Source organism: Orcinus orca, chromosome 2, assembly GCF_937001465.1.
Source record: "Orcinus orca chromosome 2, mOrcOrc1.1, whole genome shotgun sequence".
Classification (NCBI taxonomy): domain Eukaryota; kingdom Metazoa; phylum Chordata; class Mammalia; order Artiodactyla; family Delphinidae; genus Orcinus; species Orcinus orca.
Window position 1 is genome coordinate 81,783,454 of NC_064560.1, and position 21,864 is coordinate 81,805,317.

The 21,864-nt window shown below is 51.0% G+C and overlaps 1 protein-coding gene across 4 annotated transcripts in view; it reads right to left on the bottom strand.

The window, feature by feature from the left end:
* Positions 1-94: 94 nt before the first annotated feature.
* ACSBG1 (acyl-CoA synthetase bubblegum family member 1) overlaps positions 95-21,864 on the bottom strand; it is a 48,694-nt gene continuing 26,924 nt past the window's right edge. For 2 of the 4 annotated variants that reach the window (XM_033415698.2, XM_004285268.3), the window contains 12 exons: positions 13,489-13,709; positions 12,941-13,029; positions 12,519-12,639; positions 7,482-7,562; positions 7,241-7,390; positions 6,712-6,888; positions 5,745-5,926; positions 4,531-4,761; positions 3,620-3,837; positions 2,779-2,918; positions 1,951-2,197; positions 95-747 (listed from right to left, as the gene is read on the bottom strand). In XM_033415698.2, the coding sequence (XP_033271589.1) occupies positions 662-747; positions 1,951-2,197; positions 2,779-2,918; positions 3,620-3,837; positions 4,531-4,761; positions 5,745-5,926; positions 6,712-6,888; positions 7,241-7,390; positions 7,482-7,562; positions 12,519-12,639; positions 12,941-13,029; positions 13,489-13,709 (1,943 nt within the window). In that variant the 3' untranslated portion in view covers positions 95-661. The remainder of the gene's footprint in view (positions 748-1,950; positions 2,198-2,778; positions 2,919-3,619; positions 3,838-4,530; positions 4,762-5,744; positions 5,927-6,711; positions 6,889-7,240; positions 7,391-7,481; positions 7,563-12,518; positions 12,640-12,940; positions 13,030-13,488; positions 13,710-21,864) is intronic. The other 2 variants (XM_049705621.1, XM_049705622.1) reach the window with 1 other exon arrangement.

Here is a 21,864-nt window from a genome sequence, read left to right on the forward strand (position 1 = left end):
CATTGGTAATACCTATTGCTCAGTGTCCTGTGGGTTAAATAACCACTACTCTGGACTGATCTGCTGCTCTATTGACAAAAAAATCAGGTACTTGTTGACAGTTCTGTTAAAAAGTTTAATTTCAAATTACACATTAAATACAACCAAATAGGCAGCAGCAGTTTTATTAAGCATCAAAGTCAGTGGGTGTGTGTATGGTGGAGTGCCTGGTAATGGGATGATGGGGTCGGCAATGTCCAACAAGATTCCAGAGTAAGTCGGGTGTTAGGTGCGTTACAACTGAGCGCTTTCCCTGCGGCACACTGGTTAGCCGAGCCATCTTCCCCCTCCTCCCTCCCCCAACACCCAGCCTTCTGTTAAGTGAGCTAGCAGCCTGTTAAATCTACCTGGAAGTAAGGCCAAAAAGTCAGCCCTTTAGTTCTGGAAAGAGAGTTGATCTCACTTGTCACCCAAACAAAAAGCAATACTTTTAAAACTATCCACACATGAAGCCTCTCGGCATAAGACCTGGCAAATGTAGATGCCAGGACCGTACCTGACCCAGAGAACCTAACAGACTTGCCAGAAGTGCATGTGCCCAGACTGAAGAGGACCTGGGCGGGGGTCAGGAAAATACTCAGCCTGCCACCTTCAGGAGAAACCCGGGAAGGACGACCCCTGATTACTTTTTTTGCTCTTGGTAAAAGGAGTCGATGATATCTTTGTACTTCTCTAGGACTGTGAGCCGTTTCAGCTTCATAGTGGGACCTAAAAGAGAAATTGGAAGAAATGAGTGAGGGCTGGGCTCTGAGATGTCTGAGAAGGTGTGTGGTAAACATCTAGACTCAGTGAGTCCCAGAACTCTGGAACTAAGCCAGACCAACAAGTAGCCATCCTCCAAGATGGCCCATGGTGATCCCTGCTCCGTGGTCACACCGTTGTGTGGCTCCTTCCCACACTGTACCAGGGTTGGTCTAAGTGGCCGGTAGAATACAGAGGAAGTGGGGTAATTTACATGACAACAACTGATAGGCAAATCATCTCTGCATTTCAGTGAAAGTTCATACGATGTTGGATGTAATGCTTTGATTGCTTGTGATGGGGTAGGGGAAAGCCCTGGCCAGGGAGGGCCTCTGGCATCACTTTTCTTGGCCTTGGCTCTCTCCTCTAATGCAAGGTCAAAAGGGCTCTGATTTGGGTAGCTTCAACTCCATTTCGTGCTAACTCATACTTGGCTGTGTAACTGGAGACTTCAAAATCAAAGCCATTTATATAAACTGCTTAGACAGGACACCTATCTGGTTGACCTTGCATTCAATTTGCTGGCACAAGACACCCAGATAAGCTCAGGGTCTCTGATAGCAGCTCAGCATTACTGTGGATAGTTGCATCTGGGTTCAGCCTTGATGGGTCAGAGGGAATCTCATTGAAGGAGCCATTTGCATGCCCACCCCGCCATGCCATGAACACCCCAAGATGCTGTAACCAAGAGCGACTTCATCATCCAACTGAGGCCACACCAGAGGCCTTTTCTGGTTCTGTGGACCATGGCCCAGAAGGGCTTCCTCCCTTTACCTGTTGCATGAGCTGACTTTACAAAAGATTATGGTGGTCTCACTCCCTAGAGCCAGATGACTCCAGCCCAAACACTAACAGGAACTTGGTGTCTGCCTGGTGGTCCCATTGTGATTTCAGGGGAAAATGGTTCCTTAGTCAAAACAAAGTTAAATGTTATAGGTTCAAATTAATGAATTCCAGCACATATCTTATATACTGAACAGGCCCTACCTAACCACAAGCCCAGGCACTGAGCAATCAATGTCCTCCCACAGGAAGGAGGTGGGTGTCATCCAAAGTGCTGTCAGGGACCTTCTGTTTGCCATGGCTGCTTCCTAGTGGGCACCTCCCAGGCTCTGCCATGGCCTCTGCCCTCCTGCACAGCCCCTGCAATAGTGTAAGGAAAACACCTACCCAACTCTCCACCCGAAATGGAGAAGTCCCTCTCAAGAACGGCCCACTTCTGGATGTGGTAGGGTCGGGCAGCTGCATTCATGTTGACTCTCTGGATCCCCTCTTCAATGGCCTGATACACGGCCTCATCCTTCTTCCCCACGACCTCCGATACCGTGGCAGCTTTGCTGCCCACCCTCTGGCAGAACTCCACAGCTTGCTCGGTCAGATTATCAGTTGGGTCAGAGGTATCAGGATCCAGAGTGCACTGAAAAGCCAGAGATAGATCAAAACCAAGCCTCACTCCACAAGATGTGTGCCCTGGTCTTGGAGGAGGTCACACTGCTGATCGTCAAGGACGTGGATCACCGTGAGCTCTGTTTCAAAGAGACGGTTCTAGAATGAGTAGGATGCTACTCGGACTGCGTTGAGCCCCGTGGTGGGGTGGAAGGAAGGGAGGCCTGAGATTGAGATGACCTCAGCCAGTGAGATCATCTTTTAAAACAGGGACCATAATTCTGGCCCCATCCAGTACCCTGGTATCAGATACCAGATTGGTTATCTGCTGAGGGGACTGAGGGCAGCAGCGCTGTGTAAACTGGACTGTACTGGAACACAGAAGATCATCGGGGCAGCATACTATTAACTGTATTACCAGGGGCAGAAGGGATTTCCATGCGCTACGGCTGCCCCTTAGGGCAGGCAGCACTGACTAGTTATTCCAGAATACAGTCATGAGATCCAGACATGTCCTGGTTGAACATGGCTACTGCTGGGGTCAGACCCACAGACCACCCACTGGCTGCTCCTCCAGAGCCAAATCCCACCCCACCCCCACCCCCGACACACCTTCAAGGTGAGCAGCATGGACAGGAACTTCCTCTGGTCCCCGATCAGCACGGCATTGCTGATGATGGGTAGCTCTGTCTTCACGGCCTCCTCAATGGGCACAGGGGGCACATTCTCCCCACCAGCCGTGATGATCAATTCTGGGGAGGCAAGCCCAGGCCCCCGGCACAGGCTTCAGTCCAGGTGCTCAGACCAAGCACACCCAGACTCTGCCTGGAGAGCCGACCCTCTAAGCAGGACCCAGGCTCGATCACACGTCTGCCTGCGTGATTTCCAGAAAGGTGTTTACTCATTCACCGAGCTTCAGTTTCCCCTGGGAAATTGGGGCATGGGATTCCCACAGGGATGCTGAGGGCACTGTATCCACTTGGGCAAAGTAAGCAAAGCACCTCTTCCATGGAGGTGTCCTCAACTTACTTCCCTGGGAGAGCCAAGCTGTTCATGGGAAATTTTTTGAAATCTCATGCTCTATTTTAAATTTTATGTCCAGTTTGTGTTCTACTCTGCCTCATATCCATGTTTGCATATAAAAATACATATTTATGTCCTCAAATTTTCTGGAAAGACTTGCCTTGTTTATCTAGGGACTTTGAATCTCAGCTCTGTCATTTACTAGCTGGGTGACCTTGGGCAAGTTACTTAACCTCTCTGGTTGTCCTCATTAATAAGTTGAGGTAATGATAGCATCTTTCCCATGGGAGACAATAGTAAGTAAAATGACGTCATTCAAGGTGTGTGGCACTTAATAAGGGCTCAACACTTGTAGTGGGTATAAATTGTGGTGGCAGTATAATTCCTCCGATGTCCCAGCACAGCCTCGAACCCAGCCAGAGGCGCTCACCTTTGAGACGCCCAGTGATGTAGAGGAAGCCGTCGGCGTCCAGGTGGCCTGAGTCGCCCGTGTGCAGCCAGCCGTCGGCATCAATGGCCTCACACGTCTTGTCCTCCATGTTCAGGTAGCCCATGAAGATCGTGCGGCCCCACAGGCAGATCTCTCCAATGCCCTCTGCATCCTCATTCACCAGCTTCACCCGGCAGCCCGGCACCACCTTGCCGGAGCTGGGGGGATGGAGGGGCCGGGAGGCATGGTCAGAGGGAGCAGTTTCCTCCAAGCCCTGGATCAGCCCCTAATCTGATCCATCTAGTCTTCACCGATGGCTAGAATGTCCTTTCCCAGGATTTTTGTAATTTAAGAGGGTCCTCAGAGCTGAGACGTAGGGCCAGTTAAAGGCTTTTAGATGAATGAATGAATCAGTGGGGGAAATCCTAATGGGACAACTTTAAGCACTGTGATGGGCAAGCAGGGAGGGGAGGTGTTTAAGCACAACAGAGAATCCTTCGACTCACTCCCTAGAGCTGATTGCCCCCTACCCCACACCAGAGGACCGGCCCAGTCCCCCCAGCTCCCATCCCAGATGAAACCAGGGCTACCAGCAATGCTGGGACACCCTTTAACACACCCCACCCTACTGGAGGCAGAGGCCAAAGGGAAATTCCTCCATCAGAGCCCTGCTCAGGAAGCCCCTGGGCTGCAAGGCTGTTTGCAACCACAGACCCAAGCGACACTGTCACAGAGACCATCCCCACGAGACTCGGGCCTGGCCAAGGGACTTGGCCCAAGATAGAGCTGTTGGCACTCAGGGACCCATAGCCCAGTGGCCTGGGCTCAGGGACCTAATCAGCAGGGGGCGGCACTGAAGGGTGTCAGCCAGGACGTGCAGGCTGGCATATGTGCTGAAACCTGGGCCACACCTGTAGAGCCGGTAGTTGTAGGGGCTGGACATGAAGTGAGGGCCCGAGGTCTCGCTGAGGCCATAGCCCGCATACAAGCGGATGTTGAGGCCCAGGAAGAAGTGCTGTGTCTCCGCGGTCATGGGGGCTCCTCCGTAGAAGTTTTTCTGACACTTGGCAAAGCCCAGTGCCTGGCGGACTTTGGCTAGCACCAGGTAATCTGCCAGTCGGGTTGTGAAGGGCTTCAGATCGCTGGTGGGAGAGGGAGAATGGCTCACAGAAGACCACACACACACACACACACACACACACACTTGCATTAAAAGGGTGGGTGTTCAGTGGGTGCCCGGAATGGCCGTTTCAATGATCTATTCTGATTGGTTAGTGGCGATGCTGAATCCACTGCTAAATATTTTTAATATTGGCCCTGCCTGTGAACATGCATGCACACCTAGTTGTGTACATGTAGTTATGTGCAAATACGTCTTGAGCTGGGAAGTTAGAAAACCAGATTCAGCTGTGTATGCTTGCACAGACAACACAGATGCACGCAAGTTCGCACACACAGTAATACACACTTGCAGAGACTTGAAGCATATATGCACAGACACAAACGTGTCTGATCCCATTTGAAGCTCTTGAATGGGTCATTCATGCATATTCACTTTTCATGTCTGTGCAAATGAAGCCCTAAGTGCATAGACACGTGTACATGTCTCATGAGACATGATACCGTTTCACAGACACACTAGTAATGGAAAATATTTCTAAACTGGAACAGGCCAGATTTATGCCATTGATCCTCCCACAGCACTGGTTGGGAATTTTAAAGCAATCGAAAGGCTGTGGGCGAGAGATGAGTGGTCACTTTGGATTATGGGAAGGCTGGAAAACCCCCATCACTGTGGCCCCTTCTCTATAGCCACCTACTGAAGTCAGGAGGAGACCCCTCAGGAGGCTGCCAGGAGCTGCTCCCAGGGAGGTAAATGCCACCCCAGAGGGAGCAAGTCAGTCCTTGCAGTCAGACCCAAAGATGGGGTGATGGTCTCCTGTGGGATCTGGCAAGAGAACAGGGGCTCAAGCCCAGCCACTGATGGGGCCTCTGTGCAGGGGTCTGGACAAGCCTGGCCAATGGGGCCTGGACAAACCTGGCCTATCAGATCCTAGGTTGTGTCCTGGGGTTATGACCCAGCCCTGCTGCCTCCCCAGGCCTCCTGCCCCCTGGCCCTCTCTACCTGCTCGGGCAGGTGAGGTTCTGCTCCAAGGTCACCGACATGGCCCACAGCAGCATCTTGCGCCGGATGAAGCCAGACTGAGCCGCCACCTCCTGGATCCGCTCCATGATCTTCTCCCACACCCGCGGCACCCCCATGTGGGACGTGGGCTCCACTTCCCTCAGCGTGTTCACCAGGCTCCCCTGTTCACAGCCAGCAAGAGACAGGGCTGTGGTTCAGAGCCGGCCGGGAGCCAGGAGGCCCCTGTCACCAGAGGCAGCGTGCACACACGCAGGCATCCTGTATACAGTAGCTCACACAGGTGTACGCACACACCGCATGCAACTCATGTCACATACTGTCGGCTACGACTCAACAGCCATCTACTCACTGCTCTTCTTTGCTAAAAGAACCTTGATGTAGCTCAGGTACCAGGGTGGCCAGATGCTTCAGAAGTACCTTAGTCCCCTCCCAGTCCTGGGGGCAGTGACTTTTTATTAGTCTAACTCAAACATGGTAATCCCATTCCCTTAAGCAGTGACTGGTTGATGAATGGACACGGGACAACATTTGAGCCAATGTAGGGGAGGGGGAAGTCTGCTAGGGGGCTCTGGTGACGTTCTCCTCATGGTTAAAAGAAGGATCCCAAGCACAGGTGTAGTTTATGAGGCTGGGATGCAGGGCAGGGCCGTGGCCATCTGTGACCATCCTGTGATCTTACTCTGAGGGTGGCCCGTCCTAGATGGCACTGTGGACCCACACACCACTCTGACTCAACTTTCCTTTATGTAATATCATCAGTTTCCCTTCTTGTTTGATCATCTGAGTCAGGCTGTGCTAATTGCAGTTGAAAGAATTCTGACTGCTAAACACATGGGGAACCGGCGTGCTTATGATGCACACACAGGGCCCACAGACACAAGCACACACTCGGGCAGGCCCTTGCACACACACTTGGACACCCACTTAGGCAGAGAGGCAGACTGACCTTCAGGGCATCAGTCTCAGCAAAGCAGACCTGGGCCCCCCACTGGATGCCTGTCCACAGGTCATAGATCTGGGCAGCAATGTGGCTGAGGGGCAGGTAGCTGACCACCACCTCCTGTTGGACTTCTGCGGGTTGGATGTCACCAGCCTGGCTGCCGTAATGTGCTGTCCATGTGATCTGGTGGACAGGCAGATGGGTCCTGGCAGTGTCTACAAAGCCAGCCCTGGAAGTGTTCACATCTGTGGCCACCCTGTGGGCTTGGGCTATTTCTTTGGAGTGTTCTTTGAACACCCTAGAGGTTGTTCACCCTCCTGGGCATCTCTGCAGGAAACACCCTGGGACAGGCCTCCCCCTCCCAATCCCCACCATTTTGCTGGGCTCAGTCTGTACCACAGACTTAAGGGTTGTCCTACTTATCCCAGCTCCCTGAGCTGAGAGACTGAAGGAAACTCCCTGGGAGTTGTTAGGGCAGGGCCACTGCCCAGATCCACCCATAGCCCACCCCCACCCATCTGGGCATCTGTCCTACATTGTCTTGACTCAGCATCACGCCCTTGGGATTCCCAGTGGTGCCTGACGTGTAGACCAACACGCAGCACTGGTTAGGCTGCTGGGCATTGATGATGGTGTCCAGGGCCTCCTCAGTCACCTCATTCCCCAGATCCATGAACTCCTCCATCTGCGGCCGGGTGGGAAAGTGCAGACAGGCCAGGTGAGCTGGGCAGGCTCACACAGACCCCATCTGCCCCACACGAGCCCTCTACCCATACCGTGTACACATTGGCCATCTTTGTTGGAGGAGGTTCTTGAAATATCACTACTGCCTTCAGGTGTGGCAGGTTTTTCCAGATCTGTATTGACAGGAAAAATAAATGGGGTTTCATTTTAAAAAGTCACCTCTTGAGAAGACCCCCATCTCCAGGTGTTAGTCAGCCTGGCAGGCACCTTGTGGCAAGGGTTGTTGGTCCCCAGCTCTGACCTTTCACTCAGCAGGACACTTGCCACCCTTCATGCATGGTTCCCCATCATGAGAACTTTGAAGCAGCCAAGGTGGGATAAGCAGGGGGCAAGGAATGACTTCTATTAAAGGAAAACCAGACAACCTGGGGTCTGGCTGAGTGCAACAGGGGACTGTGTGACTGCAGAAGAGAGAAGAGAGGAAAGGGTAGAGGGAAACCAGAACTCAGTTATCTCACTGAGTTGAGGTGTCAGAGGTCAGAGTTCAGGAAAGCCGGGGTGCCTAGAATTTGTGGGACAGAATACCAGACAGGAGAGAACTATGCAGAGAAAGAGTTCTAGAAATTTCTTTAGGGGTCATCTTGATTCTTTGGCGGATTATCAACCTGCACAGGCATAGGTGAAACTCCGTGAAACTAGATGAAGAATAAATGCTGGAGGAAGATCAAGGACCGGGGCTAGAAGACAAACAAGAGCATGTACGGGGCCAGAACTATTTGTGTCTCCATCAGCCAGAGTGGAGGGACCTCTGGAAATAGAGACCCCAGAAGGGTCAGGTCTTAGGTCTGGGGCTAAATTAGCCTTAGAGGAAAGGCTATCTAAACCTGCTCTGAAAGGCTTAATTAAACACAAGTCTCAAAATGAAATTGAAAGAGAGAAAAAAAATGGAAAAAATTAACCTGCAGGAGAAAACTAAGAAGCCTAACATATGTGTAATTGGAGTTCCAAGAAATATTTTTGTTAATTGAAAAAAGTCTGAGAAATTTCCAAATTTGATTAAAACTATAAATCCATCAATTCAAGACTCCCAGTGAACCCCAAGCAGGATAATCACAAAGAAAAACCACACCAAGACACAACATAATCCAACTGTTGAAAACCAGTGACAAAGGAAAAAATCTTAAAAGCGGCCAGAAAAGCAAGATACAACATGTGGAAAGGAACAAAGATAAGAAATTATAGACTTCTTATCAGAAGCTATGCAAAGTAGAAAACACTGGGATGAAGTCTTTAAAGAGCTGAAAGAAAAAAAAGGAAACCCTGTCAACCTAGGACTATAAACTAAATGAAAATATCTTTCAGAAAATGAAAGCAAAAATGAACAAGTTTTCAGACAAAGAGAAGCTGACAGAATGCATTGCCTTCAGACTTGTATTGCAAGAAATGTTGAAGATTAACATATATATGCTAATGTGTATAAAATAGATAACTAATAAGAACATGCTGTATAGCACAGGGAACTCCACTTCGCTGTACGGTAGAAACTAACATAACATTGTAAAACAACTATACCCCAATAAAAAAAGTAAAATTAAAAAAAAAGAAAGAAAATTCTTAAGGAGGAAGGAAGATGAACCAGATGAAAACTTGGGTTCGACATAAAGGGATGAAGAGTGCCAGAAATGGCAAATACGTGGGTAAATAAAAAGACATTTTTTCCTTCCTTTAAAATTTCTTTGAATGATACTTGACGGTTTAAAATACTGCATTGCAGGAGTTATAACTCACATAGAATTTAAGTATAAATGACAATAGCACAAAGTATGGGAGAGAGAAGGAAGTACACTGCTGTAAGATTCCTACATTATATGTAAAGTAGTACAATATTATATTATAATATTATTTGAAAGTAGACTGTGATGAGTTAAAGTTGCATAGTGTAAGCCCTAGAGCAAACACTAGAGGGAGAGCTAGTAAACCAATGGATAGAATGGAATACTCAAAAACAAACCAAAATAAAAACAGAAAACTCCATCCAAAAGAAGTCATGAAAGGGGAGAAAAGGACCAAAGAATGGATCGGACAAATGCAAAACAGCCAACTGGTAGTTTTATAGACAATTTTGTCAGACTGGATTAAAAGGCATGACCCAGCTATATGCTATCTATAAGAGTCTTGCTTTAAATATAAAGACACAGGTAGGTTAAAAGTGAAACAATGCAAACATATATACCATGCAAACGTCGATCATAAGAAATCTGGAGTGGCTATATTAATTTAAGACAAAGTAACTTTGGAAGAACAGTTGCCAGAGATAAAGAGGGACATTTCTTAATGATAAGGGGATTAATTCATCCAGAGGGCATAACAACCTAAATATGTATATACATAACAGAGCTTCAAAATACACGAAGCGACGACAGAACCAAAAGGATAAATAGATAATCCTCAAAAATAACTGGAGATTTCAACGTTCCCTTTCTCAGTATTTGTTAGCACAAGTAGACAGAAGATCAACAGGGATATAGATGACTTAAACAACATTAGAACACTATCAATCAAGTTGACATTATTAACATTTATAGAACATTCTACCCAACAACTGCAGAATGCACATTTTTTCAAATATGCGTGGAACAGTCACCAACATAGATCGTTATTCTGTCTACCACACCTGCTGTGTACAAATGGGGTGCTTCAGGTAGCAAAGAGTCCCAGGTGATGAGAGAAAGTTCTTCCTTTGGAGAAGAAGCCCAGCTGATCAATTAGATAACAAACATTTTCCCATGGCTCATGAAATAATTAATTCAGGCAAAGATCATCAGTGGAGAAAGGCCGATGGGGAATGTCACAGTGGATGAGCAGGTAGCCACCACAGGAATCCAGGGATGAAACTCAGAGTTCACTACGAGGTACCACCTGACATCACGTGCCTCTTGAGGCTGTGCCATGGGAAGTACACAGCGCCACCTATGGGTTGCTCCTGCCAATCACTGTCTAATCTGAAATGCATCAACACTTGCCATCTAACAGGAAGTGCAGAGGTTAGAGGGACAAGCTGAACAACAGCTCAGGACGGCTAACCTAGTTTCTGCAGCATGTCAATGACAGACGTTCTCACACTTGAGCCTGTGTCAGAATCACCAGGAGGCGTGGGCCCCATACCCCGAGTTTTGGAATCAGTAGGTCTGGGGGGGTTCTGAAACTAAGCTCCCGGGGGATGCTGTTGGTCCTGGACCACACTGCTGTATGGTACGGGAAACAAAAGGTGGGGCCTTTGTTTTGAATTAAAAGACTCTTAAGAGACACCACCAAATGCAACACATGGGCCTGGTTCAGATCTTGATTCAAATGAACCAACTGTAAAAAGACATTGCTGGTATTAGATGATATGAAAGAATTCTTTGACTTGTGTAAATAAAGGTGATAAAGTTACTTGTGATTAAGAAAAATGTCATATATGTTAGAGGTATTGAAATATTCGGGGGGTGAAATGCTGTGATGTCAGAGATTTGCCTTCATATACTTCAGCAAAATAGGTAAACTGATGAAATGAGTGTGACAAAAAACAGTGATGATGATTAAATCTGGGTGGGCACTCTATGAGGGTCCACTACACTCTTCTCTCTATTTTTGTTTATCTGGAAAGTTTCATAATACGAATTTTAAATAATTACCTAGGGTGGACATTTCTGATTTAGTAGGTCTGGGCCTCGGTTTCTTCAGTGGTAAAATGGGGCAGGGAGAGGGCATTGGGATCAGATCAACCATCTATGCAGATCAACCATCTATGCAACCATCCTGAGGGATGGGGCAAAACTATTGGGGGGCTTTTTAAAGCTCCGCTGCCCTCCCCACTCTGGGGTTCTGACATGAGCGCCCACGCTGAGGAGTGTGTGACTCCCTCGGGTAAGGCTGAGGACGAGAGCTAACACCATTGCTACTTGGTAGCTGAGGCTCTCAAGGAATCTTCAACCGGTGGGGCTTCAAGCAAACCTGGCCTGGGGGCACCTGGGTCAGAGGGCTCTGGCATCTATGAAGGCTCCAAACCTGAGGAAATCAGGGCCCCGATGAGTCCTAGGGGGCCTGGGACACCCCTGCTGTGCACTCTTCTCTAAATATTTGTCCCCTTTCTATGAAGTGAAGGGCCCAAGTGCTTGCGGAGGGGGAGGGCGAAAGGGGGTGCTGAGGACAGCTCGGGTTCACCTCAGTCTCTCAGAGCCGTGCACTTTGGGCCACTTTATCTGCACCCACATCTCCTCCCCCAATCTCAAGCATTTATCCAAATCAGACAGAATGGAGGCCCTCAGAATGAGGGAACCCTGACAACAGGGTTCAAAAGGAGTGGAGACAGAAAAGGACTGCACGCAAGCTGAGGGAAGGCCCGTCCTGCGATCCAGATCCCACAGTCCTAGGAGGTTGGAGACCACTTCTCCTGCCCTCAGTACAGGTGGGGAGCTGAGGTCCAGGTGATACCTCCAGAACTAGGGCCCAGCCAACAAGTCAACCCGGGAGCCTCCTTTGAGATGCAGGGAGCCTTGGAGGATCTCGCAGGCTACTGGGTGTAGCTGGGGCACAGAGGTGCCCTCAGGCCGCTGCATGCCAGTGTGGTGCCCATGAGGACAGAGCCAATCAGGGAGGGACCTTAAATGAATCAGGAGGCATCAATGCTCCAGAAAAGACCCAGCTGCCCCAAGAGGCACTGTTGAGCCCCTCCAGTGCCCTGCTGTCTTCAGAAGACCCTGCGGCACTTGCTGTGCGTTAGCCCAAGCCCCCCCCTGTGGCAGCCCACACCCCCACTCCCCATCGAGACACAGACTTGGGTGCTCACGTGTCAGAGCCCTGAGCCACCCTCAGGGCACACAACCCTTCCCTGAAGGGAAAGCCATGGGGGAGAGCAGGCTGGCTGGGGGATGTGGGGTATGTCCCTTGGACACTCTGGGCCTCGATTTTCAGACCTGGCAAATGGGTCGGCGGCCATTGCCCTGCCTGTGTGCGTGTGGTGGGGCGGGTTGCTGTTGAGAATGATGGAGGATTCTGGCAGGGAGGGTGGAAAAGCCCTTTGTAAGCTGGAGGTCTGTGAGGACGCCCAGCCTGACCCCCATGGGCCTGGTCCCTTTCCCCCAAACCTTCAGGATCTTTTCCAGCTGCTTCTGCGTGTCGACCACGATGATGTTGGCACGGCAGTCATGGGCGATGTACCGGCAGGCTTCGGGGGAGCTGGTTGTATAGATGCCAGTGACGATGCCACTGCAGGAGACCCAGGACGATGCGTGTCTGGGCAGGTGCAGTGGGCCACCCCCTTGGCCCAGCCCCCTGCCCGACACGCCCACAGCCCCCAGGCCCAGAGAGCTCCCGTGGCCCAGACAGGCAGCTCAGCACAGTCGCCCTAGGCAGAGCAGGGACAAAGGTGGTGCTGGGGAGGGCCCCGGGGAAGAGATGGGATGTTGGGGACGGGGTTGGGGGCCCCTAAAAAGAGATAACGACCCTCTCTCCGCTCTCTGCCCACCTCCAACCCACTGGAGACCCGGCCCCTCCCTCAGCCACTCACCCTGCGAATACTGTGCCCACTGCCGAGAAGAACCACTCCGGGGAGTTGAAGCCGAGGATGGCCACGCTGTGGGCCCGCTCCAGGCCGAGCTCCAGGCCAAAGGCAGACAGGCCGGGTCAGCCTCTCATTCTCACCAAGCCCCCCTTCCAAACTGCAGGGACCCTGCCGCCCACCTGAGGGACCACCCTCCCAGGCTCCCTCATTAGAGAGTGCCCTGGGGGACGAGGCACTCAACAGCCCTTGCTGCCCCTCCCAGGGCCTTCCCGGGGAGCCCAGACCTCAACCCAGTGCACCAGGCTTCTCAGGCCCCTTGAATGGGACAAAAAACGAGAAGCTCGTGTCACGTCCTGGCACATGGCAAGGGCCCAGTGAACGTAAACCCTCAGCACCAGGCCAGAGCGGACAATTAGCTCAATAAATGGGCTGGTTTTTACTGTTATCCTTTCTAAGGGCTTGCCCAGTGGGGCGTCGGAAAGAGGCCTGTGAGGGCCAGAGCTGGAAGGCAGGGCTGGGGAGGGGAGAGGCTGTGCCTTGAGGGGCTCCCTCACCTTTAGGAAGCCCTTGGCGGCTTTGCGGGCCAGCAGGTAGTATTGGTTGTAGGAGATGTGCTCCCACATGCCCTGTCGCTTGAAGCCCAGAGCGCTGAGGTCCCCGTACTTGTCCAGAGCCTCGCAGAACATCCGATGCACAGTGTAGGGAGTCTGTGGGCAGCTGGGGTCTATGCGCAGGTGGACGCGCCCATCGGCCCGAGTTGTCCACAGCGCCTCCTCTGCAGGGTCCGGGAGACCACAGCTTGGATCGTGCCAGCCCAGGGTTGTCCCCAGGGGACCCTTGGTCCTACCTTAAGCAGAGCTCCCAGGCCTCTGTTCCCAACAATGCCTTGGGCACTGGGCCAAGGGGGCTGGCAGACACACCAGGAGGCTCCCTGGAGGGGGAGGTCTGACAGCCTTGAAGGATGGGCAAGGCTCTAGGGGTGCAGCAAGGAAGAGGAGAGAGAATAGCTGGAGGGGAGGAGGCGGCCTTGGGGACCCTAGAGACATTTTCCTGGCAGCTGGGATTTGCCCCCCGAGGGTGGGCAGTCTGCAGTGGATTTGTGGCTGCCCCAGAAGGGTGGGACTGTCAGATCCTTGGGGTTTCTACCCTTCCTCTGCCTCCTGAGAATGGGTTGGGGACAGACCCGACTGACAGAAGGTCAAAGCATCAAAAATAGCCCCTTCCAAGGGGTTAGAGGAGACTGAAAACCAGCAGGCTCTGATCACTAGCCTGGAAAATTTCCCAGTCCCAGGAAATAACCTAACCATCTCTGCTCATTCTTGCCTAGTGCCAGGCCCCATGCGAATCCCTCACATGGGGATCTCATCTAGTCTGCACAACATGGGTCTGGTAGCCCCATTTTACAGATGGGGCAGCTGCAGCTCAGAGAGGTTCAGTCATTTCCCCAAGGTCACACAATGGGAAAGGTATGCCTGAGGCCAATGCTCACACTTGCGACAGTGTCCCAGGCACAACCTAGCCTTTTTTACTGTGTGCGGTAGGTGGGAACAGAGCTTCAACACTTAGTATGTGAGATGTGAGGTGAGCCGTTGAACCTCTGAGTCTGTTTTCTCAGGGGAAAGGTAAGGGTTTAGTTCTCATGGATGATATGAGGGTCAAAAAAATGAAAAAGCCTTGGCATATAGTTGGGGCTCAATAAATGCACACTTTTGTTCTTCCTCCTTTTTCTAAGTTCTCCAGATCATTTGCAAAGGAGGCTTGGATGGGTGGTCTAGATCCTTTTGTCCATGAGGCCACTTTTTGGGGCCATGGCGGTCATTCTAAAAAGGTGACCCAAGGGTGGGGGAGTGAGGGCTGACTAGGACCACAGGGGCTACCCTGCCACCTGCTAGCCAGACCCATGCTGAGATGGAGAGGTCCCACCTCCTTGGATGTCCATCTCGAGGTGGGACCAACAGGGGTCCTGTGACCAGCCCTTCCCCGAGGCAGCAGATGGACTGATGACCTTGTCTCTCCTGTTCAACACTCTAAGGTTTCATGTGGACCCTGAAGTTGGGTAAAGAGGTAAAGAGGTAAAGATCCTGGGGCTGGGACAGGAGAGCCCATCCTTCCTCCCATGGAGGCCAAGGATGGGGGACAAGGGGACATATTCCGGCCCAAGCAGAAGAAGGGAATGTCTGAGGCAGGGGAATGTCAGCCTGGGAATGTGGGCTGGGGCAGAGAGAAGGTCACCCAGCGCCAGACCTTGTGTACTGACAGAAGTCAGAACCATGCTGGCTGGCGTCCACCACCTCCCCAGGCTGAGACCCACATCCCCAGGTGGAGGCGTGAGCCAGGGCCGCTGAGGACCCCTCTCCAATCACTTCTCAGACATCTCTAAGCCCCTTTCCCATATCCTGGGACCCCAGCCTGGCAGATCCCAGTGATCAACCTCTTTAGGGTCTCCAGTCCCTGCACAAGGTGAAAGTCCATTCACATGAGCAGACCAGGGCAAAGACACAGGCTGTGGAGTCAGGTCGACCTGGGTTCCGATTCCATTCTGCCACTCCCTGCTGTGTGACCTAGGAAAGTCTTTCTCCTCCTAGCTCCATTTTAATCATCGTCAAGCGCAAAGGGTTGGAGAGGTTATGGAGAGACTGTAACCCTCATACAGGTGGCGGGAATGTAAAATGGTGTGGCCATGTTGGAAGCCAGTTTAGCAGTTTCTTAAAAAAATTGAACATAAATCTACTATACACCCCAGCAATTCCACTCTTAGGTATCTACCCAAGAGAAACGAAAACACACATCCCCACAAAGACTTGTACATGAATGTTCAGAGCAGCATTATTTATAGTAGTCAAAAAGCGGGAACAACCAAATGTCCATCAACTGGTGAGTGAAAACTAAATGTGGCCTCTCCACACAGTGGAATACTATTTAGCACTAAAAAGGAACAAAGTACTGATACAGGCAACACCGGGATGAAACTCAAAAACATGTTTGGTGAAAGAAGCCAAAAGCAAAGGACCATGTATCGTCTGATTCCATTTACATGGAATGTCCAGAAAAGGCAGAAATGATAGAAAGCAGATGAGTGGTTGCCTGAGGCTTGGGGTGGGAATGGGGAGTGACTACAAGTGGACACCAGGGATCTTTTTGGGGTGATGGAAAAGTTCTAAAATTGGATTGCTGTGATGTTTGTACAACTGAAAATTTGCTAAAAATCATAGAAAAAGTGACTTTTTTCAATGAAAAAGTGACAAATCGTTACACTTAAAATGGGCAAATTCAATGGCATATAAAGTACACTTCAATAAAACTGCTTTTAGAAATGGGAGGAAGGGGAATTCCCTGGTGGTGCAGTGGTTAGGACTCCGCACTTTCACTGCTGAGGGCCTGGGTTCGGTCCCTGTTCGGGGAATTAAGATCCCACAAGGTGCGTGGCACAGCCAAAAAAAAAAAAAAGGGAGGAAGAATGGAACGCTGACACACAACCTCCTCACCCAAATTGGGACAAGAATTCCGTGAGGTAGCCCGGCCTGCGTGCCCAGAGCCTGGCAGAGTCATCTCCCAGTAGCTGGTAGCTCTCTTCCTTTCCCTGGTACAGATTCCTCTTCGTGCTTAGACCAGAAAAGGCACATTTCTCCTGTGGGCACTGCTAGATGCTCATGCCGCGCTCCATTTACCTGTTCCCCCAGGCTTGCCAAGATCATCACAGGTAAGGCTTACGATCTGCTGTGAAAGCTTCCCTCAGCCCAAAGTTTTAACTCTAACTTATCATCTTTTAAGTTATAACCTTTTTTAAAAAATCACAAAGCAATATATATGTGTTCTAAGGAATAGAAAACAATTTAGAAGTACATGTTATAAAATGGGATAGGGCTTTCTTAATGCTGCCTGTCTGAGTAACCACTGTTCACATTTGGTGTATGTCATGCTTATACAGATATACATACAAGGAATTCATTTTAATTCTGTTGCTGTTGTTTTTTTATCCAAAGGGGAAAAAAAAGAATCGTGTCACTATTGTATTACTCAAGGGTAGCAAACCCAAAATGCCCATAGGGGATAGGTAGGTAATGTACCAGCTTCATAATAAATAATATATAAGAGTAAACAATAAATGAATGAAGTGCCCCAGAATCTGCATGTGAAACACAGAGGCACAGTCTTCATTTTCACAAAGAAATAGGCTCCCTCTCATTTTCCTTGAGACACGTGGCCCTTGTAGTCCACCTTTTGTTTCTCTGTTTTTTGATAAAGACAGAGAAGAGTACAACGTTTTACTAAGGAAAGCTGCAGTACAAGGGTAGTGATCACTGCCCCGACCCCAGCCTCGGTGTCAGGGAGGCAACATGGAGTGGTGGGGACTGTGGGGTGGGGGGAGCACACGCTTCATCTAAAGGGGTGGCTGCTCCTTGGCTCTAGGATTTGGTGCCCAGGAGGAAAGGAACCTGAGGGCTACCTGAAATCTGGTGTTTATGTGTGTCATCTGATTTTTAAATGTTGGCTCCTACATTCAGACAGCCATTAGCCAAGTCATCCGTTTTTAACTTCCGTGACATTAATGTATCTCTCTCATTGTGTGTGTGTGTGTGTGTGTGTGTGTGTGTGTGTGTGTGGCTGTGTTGATACGGCTCCGTTGGCCACATCGTAATTTCGTATCATCATGTACATATCACAACCACTTCCCCATTGAAAGACACTCAGATGATTTCCAGGTTTTAGCCCTTAGGCTTTCCAAAGGACAGATTTCTAGACGTGGGTTTACTGCATCTGAAGAAAAAAGCACGTAAAATTTTGTTGGACGTTTTGGACAGAGTTCCTTCACCTGATTTCTTCTCTCCCAGTAACTACACGGTTCTGCCTTTCCCCTGTGTTAGTTTTTTATCTCATGGTGCCTTTGCTTTGGGGTTAAGTCACCTCACATCCTTCTCAGAAGGAGGAAAGAAGGAATGGACAAGGGAAGGAAAGGCAGTTGGTCCGTGAGATCAGTCTCCTCTTAGCCCAGCTGCGTTGTGACGGGGATGAGAGGCCTGGCCCCTGGTGGACCCACGCCCTTCGGGAAGGGTGACCAGGCAGTGCAGCTCCGGCCCAGCCCTTTCTCTCTACATTTACTGCACAGGCTCAGCTGTCTGAACCCCAGACTAGCCAGAAGGGAAGACTTTGGTGGGAAGGGGCCTGCCCCTGCCCTTGGCCTTCCAGAGGCCCAGTCATTCTCCTTCCCTTGAAGGAATTAGAATGGGCACAGCTCCCATTTACTGAGCACCCTACTTGTGCCAGGAGGGCTGCGTGCCACCTTGTTCTATGACCTCGTGTTTAACAACCTTCCATCCTGTGAGACTCACAGAGGCTAAGTCACCGCTGGCAGAGCTGGGATCCCAACCCACAGTCTGACTCCCAAATCCACACAGTTCCAGTTGGCCATGCTGGGGTCACGGTGGGGCTCTAGGCCGACCCCAGAACCCACATCTCCCCTGGGAAAGGACTGTCATGCCTCCTGCCCAAGTCCTGCACTGGGGCTCTGGCTCGGTGACCTTGGGCAGCCAGGACCTCCGGCCACTGCCTCTTCCTACATTCCAGAGGCTCCCAGAGTGACCTTTCTGAACCCATATCTGACCTGTTCAAAAGCCTCCCACATCTCCCCTTGACCACAGGGTGATGCCCTCACTGTGGCTTCTCAGGAAGGCCCTCCCCAAAGGGGCTCGCCAGTCTCTGCCCACCTCAGCACAGCCAACCTGAGCTGCTCCCGGTTCCCTTAATTCCCACCCACCCCCGGGTCTTTGCCCATGCTGTGACTCTGCCTAAAACACCCTTCCTCCGTCACATCCACCTCTCCCACCTTTCACGTCCCAAGTGCCACCCCCTCACTGGGGACTTTAGTGCCTGAGCCTCACTGCGGGCCAAGTCCTGTTTGGGTCTGCCTCTCCCACCAGGCTGGAGGCTCTCAAAGGCAGGTCTGATTCCTCCCTGGGTCCTGAGCACAGAAGCCTGGACCCGAGAAGAGGGCAGGGGGCCTTAGCGGAAGCACAAGTCAGTCTCTGTCCCATCCCAGTCCCAGAGGCTGGATTGAATGACGGTGTGTCCAGGGGACCTGGGCCTTTCCCTCTCTCCCCTCCTCCCTTCCCCCCAGGATGGATGAGGGTGGTGCAGGACACATTGCTGCCCAAGTACAGAGCGAGGTGGGCCCCCAGAGCAGACGCCTGCCCAAGTGGGCCACGGCGGGCTGAACCTCCGTCCTGCATGCTTGAGAGCCCCCAGGTAGGGCCTGGCAAGACCCAGCCCCGCTCAGTGCCCTCCTGACCTGAGTCCACCACAGCTCAGTGGCCTCAGGCTTAGGAACTGATGGAAGTGAAGATAGATGAGCCTCCCTGGCTGCAGTGCCTCATCCTCTCCCGCTTCTCATGTCCATGTATCCCCACCTCTGGGCCTTTGCTCACTCCATTCTCTCTCCCAATCTCATCTCTCTCGGAAGAGAAATCTCTGGACAGTGAGGTAGAAGACCTACCTATCAGCAAGGTGGACAGAGCAGTCAGAAGGGGTCCTTTGCCCACAAAGCACTGGATATTGGCCCTGCTCCCCTGGCCACAGCAATGAGTCCAGAACCCCATGCCCTGCACAGGTGCCATGAGGTCACCGTGCTGGGCCTTGCCCCGAAGGAGCGCTCCTTGTGGGCAGTGACCGATCCACTCAGAGCCTCTCTCTTGCAGAGTTGGACAGTGACTTGCAGAGATCATGACAGATCCACCGAGATCAAGGGGTGGTAGGAGTCCTAGCACAGTGTGGGGAGCAGAGAGAAGCAGGCAGTGGCAGTGCAGCAGAGAGGGGCTGGGTTTGAGCAACAGTGGTTGTCACCAGAGTGGGGAACCACGGAGGTCTCTTTCTTCCCATCCCCACTGGACACTTTCTAAACTTCCTTTCTTCTCTGCCTGTCCTCATGATAACCTCCATCAACTAAAGCCATCTGAACTCACCTATCTACCTATGTACCTACCTACTTACCTACCTTCCTACCTACATACCTACCTGGGTTTCTCCTAAAATCAAAGAACATGAAGTAGCAAAGATGAAATTAGACAAACAGACAACACCCACTGTTGGCAAGGGTGCTGTGCCGTTTGGAAGTGTGAATTGGTATGACTTTCCCGGGAGCGATTTAGCAATAAATATCAAAGGGATTAAAAAAGAAGTAACTTCTGACACAGCAATCACACTTCTAGAAAGTACCCATGGGAAACAATCAGAGACACACAGAGCGAGAACAGGGAGATGGATATCTTAGCAGCTCTGTTTCTATTAACAAAATCATTGGAAAAAACCCAGTGTCCAATAGGGGGACATGATAAATTCTTTAGGGTACAGCCCTATCATGGATTCATAGGCAGTCATCAAAATAGTATTTAAAAAATATTTAATGACACAAGGAGATGTCCAGAGTATACCCTCAATAGAAAAAAAGGGAACAAACAAAAGTGCATATAAAAATGCAGAGAGAAAACTAAAAAGATCTGCATCAAAGTAATATTGTTAAAAAGCTTAGCACATGGTGGGTGCTCAAGAAATCTCTCTCCGTCCTTTCTGACTAGACTCTGAACTTGTGATGCAAGCACTGGACTTGCAACAGATGTTTGCCAAAAGAATAAATAAAACTGAACATGTGATGCCCATCGGGGATATAGACTGAGACCTCAGTGGTGGGGGAGCGGTGGGGTGTAGGGCATCCTTGAGCAGTGGAGGCAGGGCATTCCTACACATAGTACCATCAGAGGGAGAAGAAACTGAGTCTCAGAGGGGGAAGGAACGGCCAAGGTCACAGCAAGTTAGGGGCAGAGCTGGGACTGACTAGGACAAGACCTCTGACTGGCAGCCTTGCATCCAGTGGCTAGGGGGCTGGTCAGTGAATGAGGTTTAGGCTCAGGGGTCCGTGGTCTATTCCTTTGGGGATGGTGTTGGCAGAAGAGGAGAGTGGTACTGAGTCCCCTGACCCTCTGCCACAAAGTAGGCTGCTTAGAACTGAGCAGGAGGGAGGCATCACGAGTGGGTCCAGGGCTGCTCTGGTACGTCTCAGCCTGCCTACCTGCAGGTGATCCTTGGAGCATGGCAGAAATGTAAGAAATCGGCATGGGTTGCCAGACCCTTAAATTTGTCCCCATCCCCTCACCTCGAAACTCAACAGGGGCATAGGTCTATCCCATGCCCAGCCATCTCACTGCTGCGATAACAGCCCAAACATGCCCAGGACCCAATCAAGGTCCCTATCACCCAGCAAGGCACCCCACATCCAAACCAGCCCTGATTCCAAACGGCATCCGAGGGTTAGATCTATGGGGAGATCTACAGAGAACCCAGCTAGCAGGCAGCCTGCAGCCAACAGCCCCAAGCACACACCCGGAGAATGTCCGCTGAGCGCTGGGGGTGGGCTGTCCCAAGGCCCCGCTTGCACTTTGTCCTGCCTCTGTCTCGTCTCCCGCTCTCTCTCTCATGTTGCCCCACCTCGTCTTGGCCTGACCCCGGCCTGTGTCTTACAATCACCCATTGTGCTGGGAGTGGTGAGGCAGGCAGGGAGCTGTGTTCTCTGGGGCTCTGGAATAAAGGCTCCTGAACAGCAGAGGAAGTCACTCTCAATTAGCTGAGAAAGGGAGAAACACGGAGAGCAGAGAGGAGAAGCCCGGGGTGTTTCCTGCAGCCTGTGGGAATGGCCTCGGAGTGAAGCTGATTAAGAAGAAGGAGGGAGACACTGATCCTGGGTAAATGTGGTTCTAGGGCCGGGACAGATGTCTATCTTCAGGGCACGGCATCCTGCAGCCCCTGCTGCAAAGGTTCGTCTGGGACGAGCACCAGGGTGTCCCTCTTCATACAGGGACCCTTTGCTAAGGGTCTTTGGAACCTGCTTAGCCCCATGCCAGGCACTCTGGGGATATATGAGGGGAAGAGCCCACGGTGGCTTC